The sequence below is a fragment of the Eulemur rufifrons genome, chromosome 16, assembly GCF_041146395.1.
Source record: "Eulemur rufifrons isolate Redbay chromosome 16, OSU_ERuf_1, whole genome shotgun sequence".
Lineage (NCBI taxonomy): Eukaryota > Metazoa > Chordata > Mammalia > Primates > Lemuridae > Eulemur > Eulemur rufifrons.
The window spans coordinates 74,701,626-74,728,823 of record NC_090998.1 but is presented as its reverse complement, the minus strand read 5'-3'; the positions used below and the strand labels follow the sequence as shown (position 1 = coordinate 74,728,823).

At 34.7% G+C, this 27,198-nt stretch overlaps 1 protein-coding gene across 1 annotated transcript in view; it reads right to left on the bottom strand.

Moving 5' to 3' along the window:
- The window catches only part of CFAP54 (cilia and flagella associated protein 54), a 282,672-nt gene that overhangs the window by 214,237 nt on the left and 41,237 nt on the right, over positions 1-27,198 (bottom strand). Inside the window, exons 16-22 of the mRNA XM_069491252.1 lie at positions 24,213-24,341; positions 23,730-23,856; positions 16,711-16,797; positions 16,497-16,618; positions 8,313-8,489; positions 4,653-4,745; positions 4,249-4,434 (exon numbers count right to left, since the gene is read on the bottom strand). Of these exons, the coding sequence (XP_069347353.1) occupies positions 4,249-4,434; positions 4,653-4,745; positions 8,313-8,489; positions 16,497-16,618; positions 16,711-16,797; positions 23,730-23,856; positions 24,213-24,341 (921 nt within the window). The remainder of the gene's footprint in view (positions 1-4,248; positions 4,435-4,652; positions 4,746-8,312; positions 8,490-16,496; positions 16,619-16,710; positions 16,798-23,729; positions 23,857-24,212; positions 24,342-27,198) is intronic.

The window sequence follows — 27,198 nt, the reverse complement described above, 5'->3', positions numbered from 1 at the left end:
CACTCCATTTATTATAGATACTGTTATAATGAACAATCTGTTCCAAGAGAAACAATCAGATTTCCCAAACCCAATATATGAAATATACCTTATTCTTTTCTGGTTCTGACTGACACTTTCAGAGCTTTTGTGCAATAAAAAGTTCACAGCTGAAAAGAGTAAAGAATAAAACAGAGAAGCTTTCCAAGAAGCCACAATACATTTTCAGTTTAACAAATTTAACATAATGCAAAGTAAATTATTTCACTAGTAAAGCTCAGGAGAAAAAAATCATCAGCTTACCTATTTCTTTAGGTAGAGCACATTTCTTTAAAAAGGTTTCTAAAATTCATTCTATTTAACTATGTATATTACTGCACAAAATCTCACCAAATGAGTTATACGTTACTGGAATATTTTTTACTCAAGGGAATAATTTACACGGCCGAAACTTTTCAAATCTGCGAAATGGGTACTTAACATCAATCAACCAGGAAGCTTTGTGAAGTTTCTCCTCTGGCTAAGCACAGCAGGGAAAAAGATTCTTCAAAACTTAGAGGTGGTCTCATACTCCATGAAACTGGAATCAAGTTAAAGGCATAAAACACAGGAAATCACAGAAAAACAATAAAGAATAACATCATAATTGTGGAGGCTTTAGGAAAGGAGAAATAAAAACTTTAAGGAGAAGGCAGGGCTTGAGTTGAACTCTAAGATTAAGGTCAGCACAAGTTTAAACAGAATCTGAAAAAGGTCTAATCACCACAGTGTGTTTATAGCTAAAACTGAAAGATATAAAAAAATCTAGGAACTGACATGTTTCCTCCAAAAATGGAGAAGTAAAGAAAACCTATCGTTAGAGAGAATATAACAAAGCAAACGTACAGAGAGAACCAAGAGTACGAGACCTGGAGCTGCCTGGACTCTGCAGCCCCCCCCAGGGCCTTGCTGCATTACTCCAAGCCACGCCGGTCCTGCTACCTACAATCAGAATCTTAACTGAAACCGTAAGTCAAAATTATCTAAACTAGTTTACTGTTTTGGTAATAAGATTGATAAAAAAGACATTTCAAAGTTAGAAGAGATGACACCTAGCATAGAATCTGGCACAAAATAGACACTGAATAAATAATTCATCTATAAATAGATGAGTGGAGAGAGTGATAATATTCAGTTACAAGACTAGAGGAAAAGAAGAAAGAGCTTAAGAAAAGGGGATGATTATCTTTTACCTGTAATTATTAATATTTTATAATGCGAATAATCATAGATAAAAGGCAAACTTTTATTAAAGAGTTTTATTGAATTCATACATGAAATGGGAAAAATGTATGAACTTCACTTCCCTTTTGTCCAGCACCATTGTGATTGCTGACTTGCCAATACTGATCATGAAGACGGGCTGTTCAACACCAACCCAGGAGAGAATTTGAAAAAAAAAATGATAGAGAAAGATATGAAAACAGTAAAGGGGAAGAGAAAAGAGCTAAAGAATAAGACAGGGAACAAAACGCCAGTTAAAAACAAATCAGAGAGATGAAGGCTCTAAAAGGATTGGCACATGTTAGGTGTCCAACATATGACGACTTCCTGGAACCTGCACAGAGCAGTAGAAAGGCATGAGCTGGTCCAAGTGTCAGGCTTACCATCTGCTACGTGAGTAACCTTGGGTACATTACTTACTCTCCCTGAGACAGCCTTGCTGGGATGTGATGGGATTGGCAGAGAAAGGATTAAATTAATTTCAGTTTCTTCAACTATAAAATGAAAGTAATCATACCACCTCATAGAGTTATTGTAATAAATGGAATAATGAATTTTAAATGCCTGGCACATGCTGGTTCTTTAATAAATGATATTCCCAATTTCCTTATCTCAAGAAGTCATTGTGCCCACTAATTATTTGATTTGATGGTTCAATAATCCAATAGAATATGGCATTCGGTCTTATATCCATTTTACAGATAGGGAAATTGAGACCAATCAATTTGCTTGAAATCATAATCTCTAATGTCAACATTACAATCTTGCTCACAGATTTCTAGTTTTCAACATTTATTTCACATTAGCTAGCCATTTTCTACTTAGGAGGAAGAAGAAAAAGAAATGAGGCAAAAAAAAGAAGAGAAAAATAGCTATAGAAGACATACAATTCAGAAAAGTTGCTCAAAAAAAATTTCTAGACTAAATTAATATCCTATATTTAGGGAAACCTAGTAAAGACTCACTTGACTTTATAAATGTTTATAGGATAATAAAGATACAACCTAAAATTCTAAAAGCCACATTAATCCTAAGCACTTAGTGAAATATCTCCATACTTTACTATAAAATATTTATAATAATATGTTTCAAAGAACAGAATTGTCCTGAAACTAAAAATTAACCACTCTCATGAAAATTAGATTGCACTTACAAAATAAAGGTACATTAACTTGTTAAAACTTAAAAACTTAAACTTAAGTTGTAAATTAAGGAAGTTTAAATAAGTGAGAAAGTTTGGCTTTTAGCCACTTAACATTATGCGAGAGAATGCTCATAAATGAACTACAGAACTGCAAATATAATGTCAATAAAGAAACACGGGTCATTACTTCATGACACTTCTCATTATCCCAGCAGTATAGCTTGGACTTAGTTTCATTAACTTTCGATGAAAGTTCTGCCAAATGGAGCCCAAGAGCCAAACCACTCCCTGGAGAAAAATTAGGCCTGAATGAAATATTCAGTTCCTCACAATAACTCTATCACTGCAAATTAGGGAGTATATTAGATTCCAAAGACATCAAAATATCAGAAAACCGTGAGCCAATATGACATGCTAAACCAATGCTAGACAAATCCTAGCAATTCTCTCAACTTAATTTTCTTTGAAAAATACGATAATATAAAATGCCACTAAGATTCTAGCTTATGATACTAATCAACTATTAAGAGAAAAATTAGCATAATAGGAATATGATAAAAATGGAGAACAGCCATCAGCTCTACAGCCAACAATAGGCTTAAAACTGGACGCTTAAGACCTAGGTCAATGAGTCACTCTTTCTAGTGTTTGCTTTACAGGTGACATGCTTTAAAGTCAGGCAATAGCTATTTCAGCAAAAATGTTAATTCATGCATATATGCATAACTGAAAATAACAATACTATTTATTCAGTGCCTACTGTGTGATAAGTGCTACAGTGAAATATCTGACATGCCTAATTCCATTTAATACTCATGAAACTTGTGGGAGGTAGTTACTATTATTATTCCCCCTTCACAGACGAAAATTACTTGTCCAATATCACATGGCTAGTGTGAGGAGCTAGAGTTTAAACTTAGATCTGTCTGTCCCTATTTACCCAGAAATTTCACTTCTATGAATTTATCCTCAGAAAGTAATCATGGGTGCAGGTAAAGATTTAGACATTAAGGTGTGCATCATGGCTTTGTTTATAATAGCAAAAGACTAGAAAGTATCCAAATGTCCAACAATGGAGAGCGATTAAATAAATTATGATATATCCATAAGATTCAATGCCATAGAGCCGTTAAAAATTATGTTTTGGTAGAACACTTAATGGAATGGAAAAATGTCAATTATATATTAAATAAAAGTATCACACTGTAAAATAATATGTATACTATGTTTAAAGTTATATATTATACACAAATTCATATACATATGTGTGCATGTATATATAAGTATCTATGCATAGATAAGTGTATGTATCTAGACAGATGGATAGGCAGATAGACACATCAAAAATACAAGGATATCTCTGGATCAGGGTTTCTCAACCTTAGCACGATTGACATTTTATGCTGGATAATTCTTTGTTATGGGGGGTTAGCTGGTACATTGTAGGGTGTTTATCAGCATCCCTGGCCTCTACTCACTAGATGCCAGTAGCACCCTGCTAGGTTATGACAACAAAAAATTTCTCCAGCTATTGACAAAATTATCCCAGTGTAAGAACTACTATGCTAGATGATAGGAAAACAGGTAACATTTATTTTCTTCTTTATGCATTTCAATATTTTCCAAAATTTCTAAAATTAATATGTGTTACATTTGTAATCCAGGAAAAATACCATTGTAAAAAAAATTCACTAATAAGAGAATGAATAATTCATATTTTAAGACTAAACTGTAATAATGGAAAATATGTAATACAGGAGCTTTAGAATATCTGCTGTGATTTTTTTTCCCATCAGAAATTACCTAGTAACTGCTCAACAGAAAACAACATAGTGGAAAAAATTAGCAGAAATCTCTTCTACCTGTGTCAGGAACATCCGAGCAGTAACAGCAGAAAGAGGTGGGTAAATCAGAATTGGTTTAGTTGTTTCCCCAATAGCACCACCGACAAGTTTTCCATTAGAAGAATAGGCAGCAACTGCAAATACGTATTTTTCATTGGTTTCTAAACCTTTCACTTCAAAAATGCTTTTACCATCAGCTGGTATCTGTTAACAAAATATATTTCAAGTTAAACCTGGAAACTTAAAATAATGTGACTTAAAGATAATTGAGCAAACTTTGTATGAAAAATCTTTTCTTTCACTATTGTGTCTCAAGTTGAATTGGAGAAATTAACTAAAATAATGACTGCATAAGGAAAAAAAAAATTTAATTGTCATTACTGAGGCTTTGCTAAAATTTCCTGATATTTAAGTCAACATACCGCTTCTCCTGAATTTGGGAGATGATTGTTGTTTAGTCGTACTTTTCCATAACTTCCTTCTGCTTTACAACCCAAAATGCAGTACCAGGAGACCTGCCAAGGAGAGAGATGAGCCCATCACCTGTAGTCTGTTTAAATGGCATTCTATTCTTTTTACGTCAATGTAGTAAAAGGAATACTTTTCTAGGCCAGACACAATGGTTCACACCTGTAATCCCAGTAATTTGGGAAGCTGAGGTAGGACGATTGCTTGATCCTAGGAGTTTGAGACCCTGGGCTGCACCTCAAGACCCTAAGACCCCTTTTTTAATTTTAAAAAAGGAATACTTTTCTAAACAAAACTGTAAAAATTCACATTTTAAAACATGAAATCCAAGTTTACAAATATACTGTGGTTTAATGTAAAATATTATTTATTTTATGCTAAAATATTATTTATTATTAATTATTTTAACTACTATTAACTAAGCAGTTCCTGTGTGCTAAGTATTGCTAGGAAATTTACAGATACTTTCTAGTATTCACAACATCCCTATGAGATGGGATTACTGTTGTCATTTTGCTTCACAGGAAATGGAAATGCAGAGATATTAAAGAACTTTGCCCAAGATCAGACAGATAGTGGCAGGGGTTGACTTAATCTTGATGGAAAAAAAGATCAACATTGAAATGATTTTCATATTTTTGTAATATTTCCAAAAAGCAACTGGAAAAAGAAGAAAAATACTAACTTGTAGTATTTTAAATAAAATGTAAAAATACATATGAAAAAGCCTGGAAGAAAAAGCCCCTAAATAAGAATAGTGGTGGGGTTCAGATGGTAACATGATGATGGGTAGATGATACGTAATTTTTTTCTCCAGTTTATAAATTTTCTGAAACATGATAATACTTTTGACAATTTTTAAATATAAACCAAACATAAAATACAAATCCCACAGAAACAACCAAACTTAAAGTTGATTAGTTAGACAACGGTCCTTCTACCAAGATGTAATGGAGATTCATTATGAGAATGATCTGTTCTCACTGTAAGGGAAAAGGGAGAGAGTTGATCCCCAAGGAAGAAGCTTCAGCAACAAGCCACACTGTTGGGGTTGTGAGTGGTCATCACTGTGGCATTTCCTTTTTCCCAGAGGCATCTCCTAAACTACAAGGGAAGCTGGAAAGAAGGGAAAATATAATTGTCTCTAAAAAGCAAATGCCTCTTACAGCTTCTGCCTACTACTCCTCCCTCCAGGTCCCTCCAGGTCAACAGAAAAATCCTAAGGGTGTCAAACCCACATGAGTGGCTCTCCACCCTGCCTTTGCTCCAGAATCACTTCTTTAAAATACAGTTTGTACAGAATCAACCATTTTCTTAGATTACAGATCGCAAGCCTGTCTAGCTTCAGTGAATTAGAATTTCTGGTGCAAGTATCTGAACCTTTGTAGTGCCAAAGAAAATGTCTCAGGTGATTGTGATATACACAACTAACCAAAGAGCGCTAGTCAAAGGCAAGGGCAGGCAGGGAGAACACTGAAGGAACGTGGAAGCTGGAAGGCCAGGGGGAAACATCAGATGAATCTCAGAAAAAAATTCAAAGCTAGCTTCCCTTAATTTCCCATGCAAAAAGAGTACCATTTTTCATAGGAAAAAAAAAAAGGCAAATAGAATCTGCTGTATAACTCAGATCATTATTGCTCCAAGTTCTAATATATAAACCCAGAATTTTGAAGGTGAAGTTATCTCTAAAAGCATTTTTACAAGGAGACTTTATATTTTGATTTTGTTCTATAGATGAAAATGTCTCAGTCTGGATGACTCTAAGAAGCAATGTGCAATTAGAATCTGCATAAGAGTAGAAACACCACGAAGAAATCACTATTAACTTATAAGAGTTTAAATAAAATGTAAATAACATAAGCATTTTCAACTATAAAAACAGATTTTAATGAAATGAATGTCTTAAGAGCTTTTGATAAGACAAAAGATGGCTGAAGCGTTAAACAAGAAAACTTCTTCAATCCCATAGCACCATCTAGTGCTGATAAGTAGGTAACAGAAGGTGATGATCGCCTGGAACTCTCCTAATGTGTAATATAACCAATGCTTGATAAACTTAATATAACGTGCTACTTAATAAGTCCTAAAACTACAAGTCAAACATAGAGCACTTATGTCTTCCAATTTCTAAGAATTATGAAATAAAATAGTCACCAAATTGAAATACATAAAAAATAAGATTTTGGTTAAATAAACCAAAATGTTTCAATAAAAACAAACAAAAACTCCTAGTAAATCATCCAATCTTAGTTTTGTACTGATTTTCCAAAATAAGTGATGCTCTTTTCTTAAACAGACTCAAAAAAAATCCAAAGTTGAACTTTAAAATTGTCAGCAATAGTAATAACACATTTATTGTAACACAGGTGTAAGATGAATGTTACTTCTATTCTCCCAATGATAAAGCATCATGAAGGTGGTATTACTTCTCACAGATGCTCATCTCCCATTCTTCTGAAGCTCCTCAAAGAATGGAACCACGTTTTATCTTTACACTTTTATATCTTTAAACCTCAATACCTTTGCACAGAGCTTGACAAGTTATACTCAAATGCTCACTGGACAGACATTATGAAAAATATCATCAAATAACATACTCACGGTCTATAATTTGATTACCTGTGTTGAATAAACTTTACTACATATGTTTAACACAAGAAGTGGAGAGACATCAGTTCATATGCCAAATATACACATCATCTCATTTAATTTTCACAGTAAACAGAGTTTACAAATGAAAAGGAAAAAAACCTCTCAAAAAATGTATTTAGCCTTCCTAAGGACATACTGCTAGTAAAACGTCAAGCTAGAATTTTAAGCCTCAATCTGTCTGACCTCAAAGTCTGTGTTCCTTCCTTCCACTATACTAGGTTGATGTAAATTCAAGCATGACATCCTAAAGAGAATCAAAGATGAAACTTCATTTTTATATAACATCAAAGAGCATGGTGTTGATAACCTAAAAGAAGAAAATGTAATATTTAAAATATAAATTAGGTGGAACCAAATTCTTGTGAGGAAATGAAATCTCAATCTCAATTGAGGCCAAGTTCTAAGGCATCAGGAATGGGAGAAAAAGCTTATCCTTTAATAAATACACAAAGATTTATGATTTCTGATATGGTTGAAATTGCCCTTTGTTTGAATGAAAAGAGTCCACATCTACTTGGAAGAATTTTGAGCAGAACCTCTAGATTCATCACCTCCAAATTTCCACACTCTGCTGCCTCATCTTTGTCGTGGCCGTAAGAATAACTTCTATCCTCTTCAAATGTCTGATCCACTTCAAGAGAGGCCATCTTGAGCACACTAGGACTTCAGCATATGATTGTGTCACGGTGACAAAGGTACTTAGAGGGAAATGCTTCTCTATTGTTCCTCCTGACCATATATTTGGGTATAGCAATTCTATACAGAGCATACCATAAAGAGCATAAACGGCAAAATGTCACGAAGAAACTAAGTATAGGTGAGACATTAGAATACTAATCCAGTGTTCAGTGCTTATAAATAATACTATTCAGGTCCTAAAAGCAATAAAAGTATCAATCGCTATAGTCATAAAAGTACTTATGTTGCTTTGCATGAGGCTAAGATCATAATGGAGACTGTACCTTGACATCCGAAATAAATGGAGCAGGTTTGAGTGTCACAGAACAATGAGTTCGGGATAGCAGGATGGGTGGAGGAGGGATTCTGCTTTTCTTTCTTTTTGAGCTTTCCAAATATTTCTGATATGAATACAGGGCCTTTTGTTCTGCTTCGCTCTTCTCAATTAAAGAATATGCTTCCTATAATGAGATGTGAAAATAGAAAAATACATTTCAAGAACTTGAAATTCATTTATATTTTCAGACTTCTGATGGTGTTAAGCAAGATTGTTTATGTAGTTTCTTAAGCCTCAGAGGGGTGTGTGTGTGTGTGTGTGTGTGTGTGTGTGTGTTGTGTGTGTATACCAGTTATTGAATGATTTTGCAGAAGTAAAAGATGGCTACTAAACAAGGCTAAGCATGATCACCAATGGCATCATATTTATATGTCTAATATGTTTATCATTATTAATACAGGGCATTTCATTTTTAAATCAAACCCTCTGAATATCTACCATCATATTTCATTGTTCTTAAAAAGTTCTTCACAATCAACTGCATTTATATTGATGAACTATATGTCTACCCTTAATTCAGCTTGAGGTGTGACTCTCAAATAATGAGATTTGGTATATGTGGTTTATGAAATGAATAAAATTGAGAGTTTCTTACTATCAGCAAGAACAAATAAATAGATTAAAAGCACTCTCTATGAACTTTAAGGGCAGACAGGCAAGTTTTTTTTAGGTTTTTTTTGTAAGTTTATTATTATTGTAAGTATAGATAAAAAGCATTTTTTTATTTCAAAATGTTACATGCGTACATATGTTTTTTTGCTTCCATAAATCACTTTTGTAATGACTGAGTCATAACTTGAACACAGGAATAATGATATAAGAAACTGGAAAAAGTATCCAAAAATTATTTCACACAAAAATGTTAAGCTGAAATGATTTCATAAACAAAATATTGTAAATCCCAAAGAACCGATAACTCCTATGCCATTTAAACATTTCTAACTACAGAGAGAAATAGATATCTTCTCAAATAATTTTATAAAACTATTATAACTTTAAAAAAATCTGAAAATTGACATAGAGCAATCATCTTACTAATATAAATGGAAACATCCTAAATAAAATACTAATAATACATTGACTCTAAAGATATATTAGAGAAATAATAGGCTGTGATCATATTGTCTTTCTCCCAGGAATGCAAGGATAATTTAATATTACGAAGTATGTGAATATAATTTAATATAGCCATAAATCAAGTGAGAAAAAATATGATCATAGTGTTCAACGGCCAAAAAGATATTTGAACATTTTTTAACATTCATTACCGATTTTTTAAAAATCTCAATAAACTAGGAAAGCTCTTTTTCAGCAGTACTAAAAAATATTAATTTTAGCAAATGGCCACAATGTTACTAAGAGAACAGAAATGGCACTCAATGCTAATAGTGAAGCACTAATAGAATTATCAATAAAATCCAGAAAGAGACAGAATGCCTCTATTCCATTTTATTCTGGAAGTTTCGGTCAATTTAAAAATATAAAAGAAGAAATTCTGGATTTAAGACAACATGTCTGTCTGCCAAATTTAAACACATTTCACTCCAACACAAAAACCTGTGCTGTGTGCCATACAGAAGACATGTTGAGAGTCTGAGGTTTCCATTTGGAAATCTGGACCTCGAGCTCAAGTGGGAAGGTAAGAGTGGATGGAGATAGGATCTGGGTATGCATGAAAGTGATGTTTAAAGCTGAGTGAGTACACGCTTGTACACACTCTCTGTGGGAGTGGAGATTATAAAACTATAGTATAATACATTTTTCCCTAAAATAATGAAGCTTGGCCTAAATTGAGATCAGAATCAATATCTCATTTTTATTTTTTATTGGAAATGGTTGACATTAAGATCTAAAATCATTTATCTGTGGTGATAAATGTTTTTTTAATTCCAGTTGTTCTGTGCTAGGAGACCTTGGAAAATGTTTCTGCATAAGCAGGTGGAAAATCTTAGCCATCTGCAAGGACAATCGTTCCTTCACGTGGGAAGGGAGGTCTTATGTAGCAAACATGTTTCTAGAGCCTACATTCCAAAGACCTTAGGTACTTAGCCCAAAAGCTAATTTATATGATGTATTACCTATGTACATGACTTTCCACATCCTCTAAACAATGAGTGTCTTGCTGGCAAGGACAGTGCTTTATTTATCTCTTTAGCGTCAATGTGTTTTGAATGAAAGACATGAATTTATGACAGAGGAGGGTGATCTTTACTGTAATGCATTTTAAGAGACCATGCTTAAAATGTTCTGATTGAGTCTTGATCAATTTTAGCTTTAGACCCCTAATTCAGATCCCATGACCCAATTTGAAATAGGCTGACAAAAGTATTAAAGTTTTCAATGAAAGGCAACAAAAGAAAAGTCTATAACAAAGTCCTTGATTTAAGTGAATCAGATAAATTCCATAACAGAACTCAAGGCAAACCCTAATGCTAATTAGAATCCTAACTTAGTGAGCCAATTCATTGAGCTGCTAATAAGATTCCATTTTTTAAGAGGGTTCCTCAACTAGAAAGGAGGAAATAAAATCAGAAAAGAAGCCCCCAAAAAATCAGGAAGGAAAACTTCTCATTAACCAAACTCAACTCAATTGTGAAAAAGTATTATCACTTTTCAAGTGGTAACAAGTGTTATGAACTTGAATGTTGTGCACAACAGCAATGCTCTAGAATATCAAGGTATTACAATTGCAAAATCTAGACAAACCATTCTCTAATCGAAGATCAAGAAGAAGCAGGTTTTACATGACGTATCATATAAAGGAAAATATATACTCACATCCTCAACTGTGTAGCACAGTGCCTGGCAAATTAGAAGAAGAATCGAAGTTGAAAGAAGAAATGAGCCTTTACCTATCACAGGGAAAAACCAAGAAATCTCAACAGAAAGGGAATTCTATACCAATTCACAATGGAAATAAGTTCTGAATGTTCTTTGAATGGTGATTTGTGCTGCAACGTGCCACAAACAACAGTACCGAAATCCAAAGTATTTTTGTCTGAATGTAAATTTCTCTGCCTGTAGTTTCCATTAGAGAAAATAAGATCTGCCTTTCTTCAGAAGTTACACAATGCTTATGAGGACAGATTGATGTTAAATACATTTGACACAGGCTTGAAACCCACAATGCAATGAAACACTAATGGAAAGATTAATGTAATCTTGAGGCATGATTAAGACATATGTAAACAACTATCCTAAGACTGGAATGATAAAATGCCATACTTACTACTCATCTAATAGACCTCCCTGAGGTATATTCTGGGTTCTCAACATTATAATATACATGGCAGAAGAAGATGAAAAGTAGCTTAACTCATATCCAAGAATACTGGGAAGGAATATTGTTGAAAATAAAATATACAATTTATAGGACAAATCTAAGAGAAAACAGAAAGAAATGCACAGTCTGACAAAGTTGACATAAAGCATCAAAAAAGTTCAAATAGAATGTTCCAGAGCACTAAAAGTGAAAGAGTAGTTCTGATAAGACACAACAGAATGTTCCAGAGTGCTAAAAGTGAAAGAATAATAATAATAATGGCTAACATTTATTGACTGCTTACTTTGTTCCAAACACTAAGCATTTTGTACACATCATTGCATTGAATCTTCCTAAGAACCTCCATTTTAAAGATGAAGAAATTAAAATTTAAGAGAGCATAAATAACTTGACTTAGGTCATACAGCTAATCAGTGGCAGACCCAGAACTTTAATCCAAGACCCTTATGCTCCTAACCACTGTGCTATTTTGTCTGAATACAAAGCAAGTTAAAAGAAGCATGAAAAGGCAACCTAGATGAAATTTCCTATGCAATACCCTTAAAATACATAAAAAGGAAAAAACCACATCCATGTAACAAAACTTCACTTGTACTGCCTAAATATATTGAAAATATATATGTATATATTCCTGCCTTTACTATCTAAAATGTAAACATGCTGAAATCTTCTGTCAGTAGTTTGAAGCCTGGGGGTGAAAACATGACCTCAGAGGAGGGTATTAGACTGGTATTTAGGGGACATCATGATGTAAATTCAGAGCCGGGCGCGGTGGCTCACGCCTGTAATCCTAACACTCTGGGAGGCCGAGGCGGGAGGATCACCTGAGGTCAGAAGTTCGAGACCAGCCTGAGCAAGAGTGAGACCCTGTCTCTACTAAAAATATAAAGAAATTAGCCAAACAACTAAAAATAGAAAAAATTCGCTGGGTGGGCATGGTTGTGCATGCCTGTAGTCCCAGCAACTTGGGAGGCTGAGGCAGAAGGATTGCTTAAGCCCAGGAGTTTGAGGTTGCTGTGAGCTAGGCTAATGCCACAGCACTCTAGCCCGGGCAACAGAGCGAGACTCTGTCTCCAAAAAAAAAAAAGATGTAAATTCAGGAAATATTAAAGCCAGAAGTTATTAGAACGGCTGGTAGCCCTGGGTTTATTAGTTCTGGTTCCAAAATGGGACCATATAATTAGATTCTGTGTCGATTACAAAAAATAATCTGCTAAACCATAGTGCTCCTTTGCTTAGAGTCGAGGCACTGTTAGTGGAATTGGAAGTACTGAAATCATCTCAACTACAGATTTCTTTAGCCCAACAAACAGTATTAGGAGAAAACTAGATGCAACAATTGAGTTTCTTTGCAACAGAAACAACTGGAAAACCAGGCTTGGACCAAAGCAACCCCAGAGAGGTAGGAGGGTCTGCAGACTCTGGTCAGAATACACACACTGAATGAATGAATTACCAAATTTTCTTTCCCTGAAGAAGACAAACAAATTTCTTTTCCTTGTCAGTCATTTTCTACACTGGGATGTATAAAACCATCATAGTCTTTTTATCCCTCTACTGAAGATACAGATTTCAAGGAGGGAACAGCCAACTGGCCTACCGGGCATCACTAGTCTTCCTCCTGAGGACTTGTGCCACCTGATTATATTTAATGAGGAAGGAAAAATTCCTCAAAAGGTGTCGCTTGGAAGGGGAAATGGATGCTGTACAGTAAACAACAGTAATCACTGCTGCCCTTGAAACTCTAGGCACTTGTATTGAGGAGCATTTCTGCCTCTTTCCAATGAGAAATTTCATCTGCAAAGATGCTAAATGTTCAGCCTGTGGACTCGTAAGTGGACTAAGAGCAACGTCATGATGACTACTATATCTACTTTGATCTTCAGAAGAAGATCAGAGCCACCCAGTATTGGTTCTAGGTGTAATCTGTTTAAAGTAAACCTATGGTATAATGTGTAAAGAGCCAAAATGGACTTCCAGAGGTCAAATAATCAAGACAGGAAAATGGAAAAACTAAACCCCAAAATAAAAAAAATAAAAAAAATAAAAGCCAGTCATCACATTTGGAAAGCTAGCAAGCTATTATCAAAGGTTTGTCCCTCATTCACAGCAGCAAGTTGGTTCATTTTAGTTGATTAGAAATAAACAGACATTTGATTAGATTATTTGAATCCACAGAGTCAGGAAATTTTTGAAAAACTTGAACAGAGTATGAATTACTTAAGAGTTCTGAAAAGACCCAGGCTTTTCAAACCTTTTTATGATATCAGGTGACACATCAATTACTGATTTGGGGATAATTTTATTACAAGATCATGATATTGTAAAACATTCTGTAATACACCCCAGTTGAAAATGACTGCCAAGGGAAAGAAATTTATTTGTCTTCCTTAAAGAAAGTAAGTTTGGCAATTATTTGAGCCATAATATCTCTGTTTAGGAGAGTACCCTGAGGACTGATCATTAAGCCTTAATACTTGGATACAAACAACCACTGAGGAGCAGAGGTGGCTATAGACGATTTCAGGAAAATAAATATTCAACACGGTCCTAGCTGGTGAAAATACCTTATACAGGACCCCTCATAAAAAGTAGAACTTCTAAATGTATCTCATGAGTCTACCCTGACAGGACATTATATTCATAATTTTTTTGAAGTTAAAATAGTTTCACTTTTTAAAAAATAGAAGGAAAAGATATGCATTGGAAACACGAGACTTCCCACATCTCCAGAATGCCCCCAAGTCTCAGTGGGAAGGAGGTAGAGACATACAAGGGGATGGGCATGCTATGGTAGAATAAAGACAAGATTCAGTCATAATAAGACAAAGGGAAAACTCCAGAGGTTTTACTCTCTTCAGGCTTTGAGAGGCCCCAAGATTAGTCCTGAGAGCAATATTTTTTTTTATGTCTGGTAATTCATATACTTTTTTTATTCCAAAATATTAAGGGGGTACAAACGTTTTTGGTTACATGGATCACTTTTGTAATGCTTGAGTCATGGCTATAGGTGTGGCCATCACCCAAATAGTGTTCATTGTACCTGTTAGGTAGGTTTCTGCCCCTCCCCTCCTCCCCCTTCCCCCCTACTTGATTTCCAAAGACTTTTACTTCCCTCTGTGCACATGTGTGCTCATCGGTTAGTTCCAATTTAGTAGTGAGTACATGTGGTACATGTGGAGTTTGTTTTTCCATTCTTTAGATATTTAACTTAGGATAATGGTCTCCAGTTCCATCCAAATTGTTGCAAAGGGCACTAACTCATCCTTTTTATGTCTGAGTAGTATTCCATGGTGTACATATACATTTTTTTAATCTACTCATGAATTGATGGGCATTTGGGTTGATTCCACATCTTTGCAATTGTGAAATTTGCTGCAATAAACATTCAAGTACAGGTGTCTTTTTGATGAAAGACTGCTTTCCCTTGAAGAGATACCCAATAGCGGGATTGTTGGATCAAATGGTAGGTCTACTTTTAGTTCTTTGAGGAATCTCCATACTGTTTCCCGTAGAGGTTGTACTAATGTGCAGTCTCACCAACAGTGTGTAAGTGCTCCTTTCTCTCTGCATCCACACCAGCATCTATTGTTTTTGGACTTTTTAATAAAAGCCATTCTTACTGGGGTAAAGTGATATCTCATTGTGGTTTTAATTTGCATTTCCCTGATGATTAGTGATGCTGAGCATTTTTTCATGTTTACTGGCCTTTTGTCTATCTTCTCTTGAAAAGCTTCTGTTCATGTGTTTTGTCTACTTTTTGATGGGGTTGTTTGTTTTTTTCTTGCTGCTTTGCTCGAGTTCTTTGTAGATTCTGGATATTAGCCCTTTATTGGGGCTTCTCCCCAGTCCAACCATCCACCCTCACCCTCCATTGATGGCAGATATCTTCGTCTTCTACTTTATCAGATTATTGAGATAAGAAGGCATCAACTCAACTCTCTGCCTCCACACTAACAAACTTTTTATATCTACATCTGTCCTCTCTCCTTTCTGTATCAAAGGATAAGGTGTGTCTTCCCTGCAGCCCACCTTTCATGGAAGATGAATCCTTTCAGTCTCATCTTCTTCCCTCTTCTATAGGACTTTGTTCTATGTATTAGCCTCTCTCTTTTACATTTGCAATTTCTCTCTTTGCTCTGGATCTTCATTTTTAGCATACTAATGTGCTAAATTTTCTCTCTTAAACCCCTGCTAACTTTGTATACACTCCCTAGCTTTGACCTACTTTTTTCTTTCTTTGATTAGCCAAGCCACTTGTAGCATTATTCTCTACATTTTCATATGCTATCCACTTAGCCAATGCAATCAATTTTTATAGGTCATATGTAGGGGCAAAAAGAAAGATCCCATAATTTGAAACATGATTGCTGTCAGAAAGTTAAACTCTAAAATCAACATAAAATCAATCGGCAAGAAGACAAAACAATTTCCAGGCCATGGTAAGACCTGATTAAAGAAATCAACACAGGGATTGGTCCATAAATTAGCAGTATCCATCTGAGAGTGCAGGTACCTTAGCCAGTTGGGCTTTAAGCATTTTAATTCCATAGTAAGGAATGCATTAGGGTGGTACAGTATCACTCCAATTCTATAATTTCCCTTATTTTGAGTCATTCTGATTTTATTTAGCTTCCCATATAGGTTGCATGGGGTCCCCACAGAGACTCTTCCATTTCAGGAGCATTCAGGACTAGAGGTACAGATTAATTCCCCTGCTCAGGCTGGACTACCTAAGTTCATAATTGATGTTTAGGGCAACACAGTATTTTTAACAAAGGGAAATAAATCATTCATTTTAACAGAAGTTGTATTTCAGGACTAAAAGAAGAAATGAAATATTGTTACCATCAAAAATTTCCATGAAGATGTAGAGGGTGCATCTTTTTCAAACATTAAAAGAGCTTTCTCCATTAAGTAAATAGCTTTGGATAGTTTATTCTTCTTTATTTTACTCATTACAGTCAATTCTGCAAAAGCAAACAAATATTTTACCAAAAGGGCAAGATAAAAACTATCTTTCAAATTTTTTGGAAATACCAGTTATCTTAATTTTAATTACCTTTAAAACAATCAATGCTTCCAGATTGTTTTAATTTTTCTGGACCTTTGGTTGGAATGTTTTTACTAACAGCTGGAGTCTGCAAAACTGTAGAAGAAGAAGAAGACGATCATCACAATTAGGTTTGTGTCCAAGACAGGAAGTATTTTTTAAACATTAAGGAGCCACTATTTGTAAAATTATTGATATTCTATCATACATCTTTTTTCATTAATAAATAAAATTTCAAATATAAATCTACTATGATACAGTTTTATTATCAAATCCTCTTTTGTTTGCCGCAGTATACCTCAGGACATCAGAATTTCCAAATTATAAAATATTTGCTTTTCTATTTCATCTTAAATAAAATCATCTTGAAGATTGATAAATAGGGTTCAACCTACTTTTTCTTCACTTTACCTGATATAGTACAGATGGCAAGTCCTAATACCAATAAACTGTCAAGACTCTGCCCTCGCCCTTTCTAGAGAAGCTGTTTCATCGATGGTCCTTGCAAGAGCTCTGGCTACCACATGGCTACCACTCTCCCTACGTGCGGCTGATGAAATCAGAGCCTCTCTCAAGATTTTCAACTAAAACATAAACTGTTCCAGTTGTTGATACTGGTATACAATTGGGACTGACCATCATGGTGGTCCACTAAAGAGAGAAACCTGGATAAAGGACAAAAAATAAAGCTATGATAGCCCAGGGAGATGAAAACTGTAGCACTGATTCTTGATTTTCAGGTGTGATCCTCAAGATGTAATGAGATAAAGGCCTGAAAAAGAGTAAAATGTTTTACGCACTGTCTCTTTAAACCCGCCCCTCCTCCACTCTTTTTGGGAATTAAAACCTTCAGCCCTGCTGGAAGCCAGTAATCATAAGGGCAGAGGAATGATCTTTGTTCTTTGTTTCTAGTATCTTAAACCACAGGAGATGGCTCAAGGGAACAGAGGTCACAGAGATCATCTTCACTGGAGATGCTATCGTTGAACAGCAATAGCCTAAAGCCGAAACCCCCCTTTTAAAAGCTCTGCTAAAAGTAAGGAGGATGATTGTTTAAGATGAGAGTCAACCATCCTCCTCATTTGCTGGCAAATTAATAAACTTCTCTTTCCTTTTCTTCAAACTGCTTGCCTTCATTTGTTTCGCTGGCCACGGGAACAAGTAACAATTTTTGTAACAAAGAGGCCTGGTAATATTTTGTTTCTGTCCTTGGGGGTATGTGAAGGTAATGATAGAAACATTACAATATATCCCTTTTACCAAGTTTTAATTATTTGTGCTAATGCATGTGAGTCACCATGCGATGGCGATAAAGACAAAGATGCCAGAAGACACCATTAAAGGATATAAGGGTTCTTTAATGCCAAAGGGTAAGGAAACTTATCTGCATGGAGATAGCAATGCAAAGCAGAAAATAATACATCATTCGTTCAGTACCTAGCACTTTGCAAATGCTACTTAAGCCCTCCTGATTCCAATCATTGGAGATAAGAAGGATGAGACTGCAAGAAATCTCTGAATGCCAGATACAGATGAGTCATAGTTAATGTCTTGATCATCAATAAGTAGCCTTACAAGGGTTCTTAAATAAGAATGCCAAAAGCAGTTTTTAGAGAACAATAGTCTAGCAGCAGCATACAAGAGTAAAGAAAGATAGGAAGAACAAAGTGATAATCTGCTTTAGGGTGGCAGTTTAATAAAGCAGAGGGAAAAAAAATCAAGGAGATCCAGAGACATTGCAAAAGAAGAATAACTAATTCCATTTAAATCTGAACTCAAGTCTAACATCAATATCTTTAAGTAGTCTATAATCAAAACTTATTTGGTCTTCGAAGATTTGTGGATGACAATAGAGAACGAGCTATTTAGTAACTCTGAGTAAACAAGACCCTACTCCTCCACTAAAGACGATAATACAGCTACCAAGTAAGAATAACGGGCTAGTTTCTTACAGAAAACCTGACCCAAGAACTCTATTTCCATATTTTTTCAACCTTTTATGTGTTTAAATTTATTATAGTAAAAGTAATTATCATTTTTTTTACTTTTCTGCTCATTATACATACTTGTCTTTGTTGATAATATGAACATCAATGTCATATTGTTTTCTATTTTATTCATATATCACATAAATCAATGTAACCCAAAGCAGGATTTAGAATTATATGTCATAGCAAAATTCACCAGATATTTAAATTTTTTTTATTTCAGAATATTATGGGGGTACAAATGCTTTGGTTACATAAATTGGCTTTGCACTGTCTGAGTATGAGGTACAAGTGTGCCCATCCCCCAGACAGTGTGCACCGCATATGTCAGGGGTGAATTTACCCATCCCTTCCTGCCCCCTCCCACCTGCCCGACACCCTATGAATGTTACTTCCCATATGTGCACATTAGTGTTGATAAAGCAGACACAAACATACACTGGGGAAAAGAATCCCTATTCAATAAATGGTGCTGGGAAAATTGGATAGTCACATGTAGAAGACTGAAACAGATCCGCACTTCTTACCCCTCAACAAAAATCCACTCACGATGGATAATAGACTTAGACCTAAGGCATGAAACCATAACATTCTAGAAGAAAACGTTGGGAAAACTCTTATAGACATCAGCCTAGGCAAAGAATTCATGAAGAAGACCCCAAAAGCAATCACATCAACAACAAAAATAAATAAATGGGACCTGATCAAATTAAAAAGCTTTTGCACAGCCAAGGAAACTATCATTAGAGCGAATAGACAACCTACAGAATGGGAGAAAATATTTGCATGCTATACATCCAATAAAGGGCTGATAACTAGACTCTATATATTACTCAGGAAAATCAGCAAGAAAAAAATCAAACAACTCCATTAAAAAGTGGGCAAAGGACATGAACAGAAACTTTTCAAAAGAAGATAGACTTACGGCCCACAGACATATGAAGAAATGCTCAACATCTCTAATCATCAAACCAAAACCACAATGATGTATCACTTAACACCAGTGAGAACAGCTTTTATCAAAAAGTCCCCAAAAAACAAATGTTGGTGTGGATGTGGAGAGATTGGAACTCTCATACACTGCTGGTGAGACGGCAAACTAGTACAACCTCTATGGAAAGTACCATGGAGATACCTCAAAGAACCAAAAGTAGAACTACCATTTGATCCAGCAATCCCACTACTGGGTATCTACCCAGAGGAAAAAGACATTCTATAAAAAAGACATCTGTACTCGAATGTTTGTAGCAGCACCATTCACAATTGCAAAGATGTGGAAACAACCCAAGTGCCCATCAATACATGAGTGGATGAATAAAATGTGGTATATGTATACCATAGAGTACTACTCATCCATAAAAAAAATGGTGAACTACCTATTGTATTATCCTAGATGGAGTTGGAGCCCATTCACCTAAGTATCACAAGAACGGAAAAACAAACACCACATTTACTCACCATTAAATTGGCACTAATCTATTTACATTTTGAAATATATTTCTGAGCCAATATTTTCAGCCCAAAAAATAGTCAAGGTTATTGTTCTAAGCAACCTCATTTATGTGTTAAAAAAACTTTACCAAGTTTTCAACGTATACATGATGACATACAAATATTTTAATTACTATATGCTTCCCTTCATACCCAGCAGGTTGTATGAGAAACAATTTTTGAAACTATGTAAATGTTTAAAATAAAATGTAAAAGGATGAAAACTGTAAAAGGATAAAAGGATGAAAAAAATGAAATTTTATATAAACAGGATGCAAATACAAATAAGTGGTCCTAAGTATATATCAAATTGAAAACATAACCATAAAAAATAGAATTAATTCAAGTAAATTTGGACACAGTTCTCTGATGTGTGAATATTTCTAAAGACAAAATGAATTGCAAAGGAATCCTTAATTTACTTAGTACGCTTATTGCTAATTGTAGTATTGGTTTAATAATTCTGAAAATACTTTGTTAACATGCTAGGATAAAACAAATGAGTAATTACATTGATGTTATTGGGAACCAGAATTCTCGATATGGGAAAAGTACAAAAATGAAATGAAGAAGATGAGGAAGAATCCTTTAGTGCTGGATTTGGAGATATCAAAAGGAACTTGTGATTTAAACGCATGTGTGTGTTTTTCTGGGTGAGTGTGTGTGTGTGTGTGTGTGTGTGTGTTTTAGCTCTATATACTAAAAGGAACTAGTTGACTTCCTAATAGCAAGAAGCACTCCTAGTTCACAGATCTTGGTTTATAAATACCATTCCCTACTAAAAGGAACCAGGAATCATTGGGAAAATAACTGATTCCAGGTCTGGGGTACAGAAAGTTTAAGATAGATCTAGAACATTTTGTTCTGCAGAAAGCAAGAAATTTCTCTAATTATAATAGGGATATATCAAAAGAACACAGGATCTAGTTCAAATGCCTCTTCCCACTAGCAAAATTTATGACTTTGAGCATCAGGAAGAACAATGATGGTAACTGGTTTTAAAAGATGGTAACTGGTTTTAAAAGATTTATTTAACAGGTGATCTGATCCACAGCATTACTCAGAAAATTAAAAGGGACAAAGTAGAGACAGCTCTTCTTCACAAAAGAATATTAGCTAATAAATGTAGCAGGAATAATTCAATTAGAAAATCATCATTTACAACCATTGCAACAATTGATCCAGGAAGAATCACCAGTGCAGGCTAACTACTGGGTGAAAATCTGTTGGGGAACAGGATATTCATTCCAATAACAACAACCAACAACACCAATTATTTTTTCACTACAAAGGGGATGAGGGACCTTTACAAGGAAGAGGTCTGGCAGACATGAGCTTAGCAAATTAATAGCATTTTGCCTCACCAATGATAGAACAAATGCACAGTATGTACAATCTAATGTGATACAATGGGACCTACACAGAATCACTGACATAATCATGAAAAAACTACCAGGAAAATTCAGATTGTAGAACATGTCTTCAAAAATATCAATGTCATGAAAAAAAAAGTTGGAGGAATTATTCTAGATTAAAGAAGAACATGGCAACCAAATGCAATAAATGATCCTAGATTGGATCTTAGGTCATTTAAAATAAAATCCATTTTCCCCAAAAAGGATATTTGGGAACAATTATAGCAATTTTAAAATGGACTGTATAATATCATATATTCTCACTCATATGTGGGACCTAAAAAAATTGATCTCATGGAGGTAGAGAGTACAATGGTGTTACCAGAGGCTGGGAAGGGCACGGTGGGGTGGAAAAAGGGAGGCTGATTAATCAGTACAAACATACAGTTAGATAGAAGAAATAAGTTTTAGTGTTTGATAGCACAGTAGGGTGACTATAGTTAACAATAATTTATTGTATATTTTAAAATAGATACAAGAGAAGATTTAAAATGTTCCTCACACAAAAAAATGATAAATGTTTGAGGTGATGAATATCCTAATTACCCTGGCTTAATTATTATACATTATAATCAAGTGTTGAAATATCACATGTATCCCATAAATATATACAACTATTATGTATCAATAAAAAATGTAAAACTATAAAACATTTAGAAGAAAACATAGGAGAAAATCTTCATGATCTGGGCTTAGGCAAGGAGTTCTTAGGAATGACACCAAAAGCACAATATGTAAAAGTAAATAAATGATAAATTGGATGCTTAAAAAAAATTGGCTGTATAATCAGTACTATTATTGTATCAAGGTTGCATTTCTTGAGAGTGATAATGGTTATGTAAGAGAATGTCCTTGTTACAAGGCAATAAATGCTAAAGTTTTTAGGGATAAAATATCATCATGCCTGCAACTTCTCAGTACATGTATGCATGTGTATGTATATGTATATATTACACACTATTATATGTGTATATACTTTGTAGATTCCTTTGCATTTTCTAGGTGGAAAATTTATCATCTGGAAGAAACAGTTTTGTTTCTTCTCCTCCAGTCCTGGTAGGCATCATTGTACTCTCTACCTCCATGAGATCAACACTTTTTGCTCCCACAAATGGGTGAGAACATGCAATATTATACAGCCAATTTTCAAACTGCCAGAAGTAACTTGGCTTTGTCGAAATTTAACCTCAAATAGAAGAGCTTTTAGATATGATAATGTTAAATCTTATTTTGAAACTTGGGTAAGTGTGTTATTTGTATGCACACTAGTATTACTGTTGGCATCTTTTTAAAAATGTTTTGACCTCTTTACCTCATAATGAGGCAATCGCAACCTATAACTTAGATCCAATTCATCTGTCCTCTGATACTGCTGTCAGAGACATCTTTCTCAATCTTTCAACAGCTTCCAGTAATTACATATAAACCCCTTAGCCCGTCAGTCACTGTGATCTACCTCTCTTGGCTTACCCGCTGTCATTTCTCCACATGTGCTCTTGGCTGCAGCCGTAAGACAATTCCAGGAGTTAAGCTGCACCATATAGCTGTCTGCTTCCACCTTGCTAAACGCTATTTTCCCAGTCTGAAATGACTGCCTTTTTTTCTACCTTCTTCATAAAAATAATTTTTACTAGCTTTCTGGTCAACTGTCACCCCTCCCAGGAAGTCATCCCTGACTTTCTTGTCTGATATAGATATTTCTTAGTGCCCCTAACACTCTGAGCCTACCTCTATTACAACACTTATTAACTTCAACTGTTATAGCTGGCTTACTTATCTAGAAGCTCAAAAGTAGAAGCTTTCTTATTTGTACCAAGCCTAATATAGTGCCTGGATCTTGGTAGGCACTCAATAAATGTTTGCTGAATTGCCTTAACAAAATATCATTAATTTACTATAACTTAAACAATTAATTAAACTTCTTTTAGAAGTTTGTTGATTTGATATGCAAGATTTAAAACAACAATAAAAAGTATTTATTGATATTAATCAGGGAACTAGGAAAAACTAAAATGAAATGTATCTGAAAAACAGTCTATAAGAACACAATTTGCAAACTATTAATAAATTGATTCTATACTAGAACTTGGCTTAAAATTGATTCAGAACAGACATTTGCTTTGATGACCACTACCTTGCAATTTGTCAAGAAGCAAAACAGCTATTCGGTGCTGAGCTTGAATTAGTTCAAGATGCAAATCCATCATGAGACTACTTGCTGTGAGTTGTTTGTAAGTGTCTCCATCTATATCATGGGTGTGCTTTGTTCCAATAGAATTCAAGTAAAAATAAAAAGAAATACAGTTACCAAAACACACTAAAAATAACTGCATCCTGTTATCACTCAAGTTATCAAACTTATTGGTAACCATTAAATTCTGCTCACTTAGCCCTTTTTAATTGGTTACATGCTAATAGATAATTCATCAGTGTCCTCTTCTTTGACAAATTCAAAGACTCCTCATTTTCCTTGATCCCTTCTGGGAAGAGAGAAATATATTTCTGACCTATGAGGGAAAAGCCATCACAAATCATGCTTTACTTGCCTACTTTCAAGGCCAGCCTTCTTCCTAGTTAAGTAAAATTTCAATCTAATGTAAGATTTTCCCATTCTTACCTTGACATAGCAGTGGTCAATTACTGATGATCCATTTGGCAAAGTAGTTAACATGCGATTCAAATTCATTCCACCAATTGTTTTGTCAAGAAGTTCATAAGCAAAAAACAATTGTTCTTCAGGTTTTTTCTAAAATAGTTTTATAAACAAGAAAGAAAAAGAAAACTTAAGGAGAAATCATATACAACATTTCCAAACCCTTTTTAACAATAATTCAAAATCAAATAACAGAAATTTAAATAGTCTATCCAACATCAATAATGTTGTTTTCTCATTAAATGTATTTCTCTTTGACTATATGTGGAATACTATCGATAAGGGTGAAGATAATAAATTAATTTCACCATGTTTACAAATATAAATTAAACTTTTCACAAACATTTATATAACTTCCAAATGCTTTGCAAAATTCTTATTATACCAAATGTACAGATAAATAGAGCTCACAAAATTTGCCATTTTTACAAACTTAATTTGAAAAGTTAATCTTTTTAAAAAAAATTTTAGAATCAAAGAGCTGGAAATTTAAACTTAGAGCCCATCAAATCCAATGGTTTACATCATGATTTTCAAAATCTAAACATTTTTTAACGTAATTATTCTCACAGAGACAAATATAGAGAATAATATAAAGAGCAACCAGCTTTGTTCAAACTTCCAAATTTCCATATTTTTCCCAGAATTTTTTTTAGGAAATAAAGCACACACACACATGTATATAGTTGAAATCCCCTATATAACTCTCCACAGTGCCATTCCTCTTCTCTGTCCCAAGAGGTAGCAACTGTCCTTGAATTTGGCTTTACCAATCTTTTGCATGTTTTTAAACTTTAACTACATGCATATGTGTTCTTAACCATATGTAACAATTTTTTTTTGAGACAGAGCCTCACTCTGTCCCCCAGGCTAGAGTGCAGTGGTGCCCATCATAGCTTACTGCAACCTCAAACTCCTGGGCTCAAGTGATCCTCCCACCTCAGCCTCCAAACCACTGCACCTGGCCAACCATGTGCAATATTGCTTTGCCTATTTTTTAAATCTCTCTTATAAAATTCTGCAGACTGCTTCTTTCACTCAATCATATGTTGTTGAAACTTAGTGCTAGTGTATGTAACTCAATGGGTCGGTGTGGGTTTGGTTATGAGCACAGAACTACTCTAGACATACCAAGCAGAAAGGGATTTAATACACAGACTTAGAGGTGTCCATCACTATTGGAAAGCATGGGAAAACAAAGATCAAGAAAGCTGCCAGTGACAATTTTGTTTCAAACTATTCTCAAGAGTTTGCTCAGAAGTCTCTGTGAATATAAGCATCTAGGAGGCGGCTGACAACAACCTCAAGCACCTACTACACTGAAACAGGTGAACTGCAAGAGCTTGCTCAGCCTGGCTGATAAATACTTCTTCTATCTGCCGCTGCAGAATAAGAACTCTTTCTTCTCTTATGCATTACAAACTTATGCAAATGCCCCTCATTGAACGACTAACCTAAAACTATATGGAAATGAGATGCTGGAACTACATTTCAATGGTTGACTTCAATAGGTGACTATTGAAGGGGATTGCAATGATGCCAAGCTGATTCTAGTGCACACCTACTCTAGTTCATTGGTCCTCACAGCTACAATGAAATGATGTTACTCTGAGGAATATGTCACAATTTATTTATCCACTCTTCTGCTGATGGACATTTAGATTACAGTCACTAAATATGCTGCAATATATTGTACTTGTCTGTGAACAAACAAAAAGTTGATACTTCCTTTACAGTCCTTATATCTTATTTCTGCTTCCTTTTTTTATTCATCTGTCTTAAGACCTCCAGGTTCTTCTAAGTCAAGAGGTCTTAGACAGATGAACAGATGAACAAAACAATGACAGATATTTTTATGTAGTTACATCCATATAAAGTGACTGATATGATCTTTTGCCATAGGTATAGCACTCATTGAAGGTCTTCGGATGATACTCTTTATTGCATACAGAAGTTCTATTCCATTCCTAACTACTAAAAGTTATTTTTTTAAGGGTGATTGTTTTTAAAAAAAATGATGGTTGTTGAATTTTGTCAAATGCTTTTGTGGCATCTTTTTGTCTGTATTTTTTTTCCTTTCATCTGCTAATATGATGTATTACATTATAAATTTCTAATGTTAAGGCATCCCTGCATTCCTGGAATATACACTATATTATATACTGTATATGCTATATAATATACACTATATATGTATACATATATGTATATATAAAACTCTCCATTCAAGAATCAAGAATCAATGCTCAGGGAGGTTCCTAAGCAACCCAAGTAGCATAAATTCAAATAACAAAACTACTTGAAGGAAGGCCCAAGGTTACAAATCATTAGGAGAGTCTTTCTCCCATCCACTCCCCTTCTCAGTACCCAAGTTGAGATAACTCCCTATACAAATAGGCAGATGTTTTTCTAATCCACCTTTGTAGTCTTTTGTAGGTTCTAACTTTATGTGGAAGTCTCAGTTCCAACTCCCATCTTTCATGTGCCCAAGCCTCATCTCTTGTCCCTAGATATCTGTTAAAAATCTAAGGTTCTTGTAACTCTATCCATCAACCTACTGTAGCACCCACTCATCAACTTACCCTTCTAGTTTTCAGTTCTCCTTTCTATTTTGGCTCCTGGGATTTATGTTACTTTCCTGTGAGCTCTGCAATGGGCTTGAAAATATTTGTTCAATTCTGTCCAAAATTTCTAGGTGTTTTCTAGAAGTATTTTCAGCTCATCGAGTTTGCCATTTTCCCAGAAACAGAGGTCTCTAAGGACACCTTTTTATCATCAAAAAAATTTCAAAGACCCCACACACATTTACATTCTATCATCATCACCATCATCATCATCATCATCACTACCACCACCATCATCATGTTTATCATCTTCTTTATTATCACAGCTAACATTCAATTAAACATGTTCCAGGTACTGGGCTAAATGCTTTTTATTGCCAGAGTGC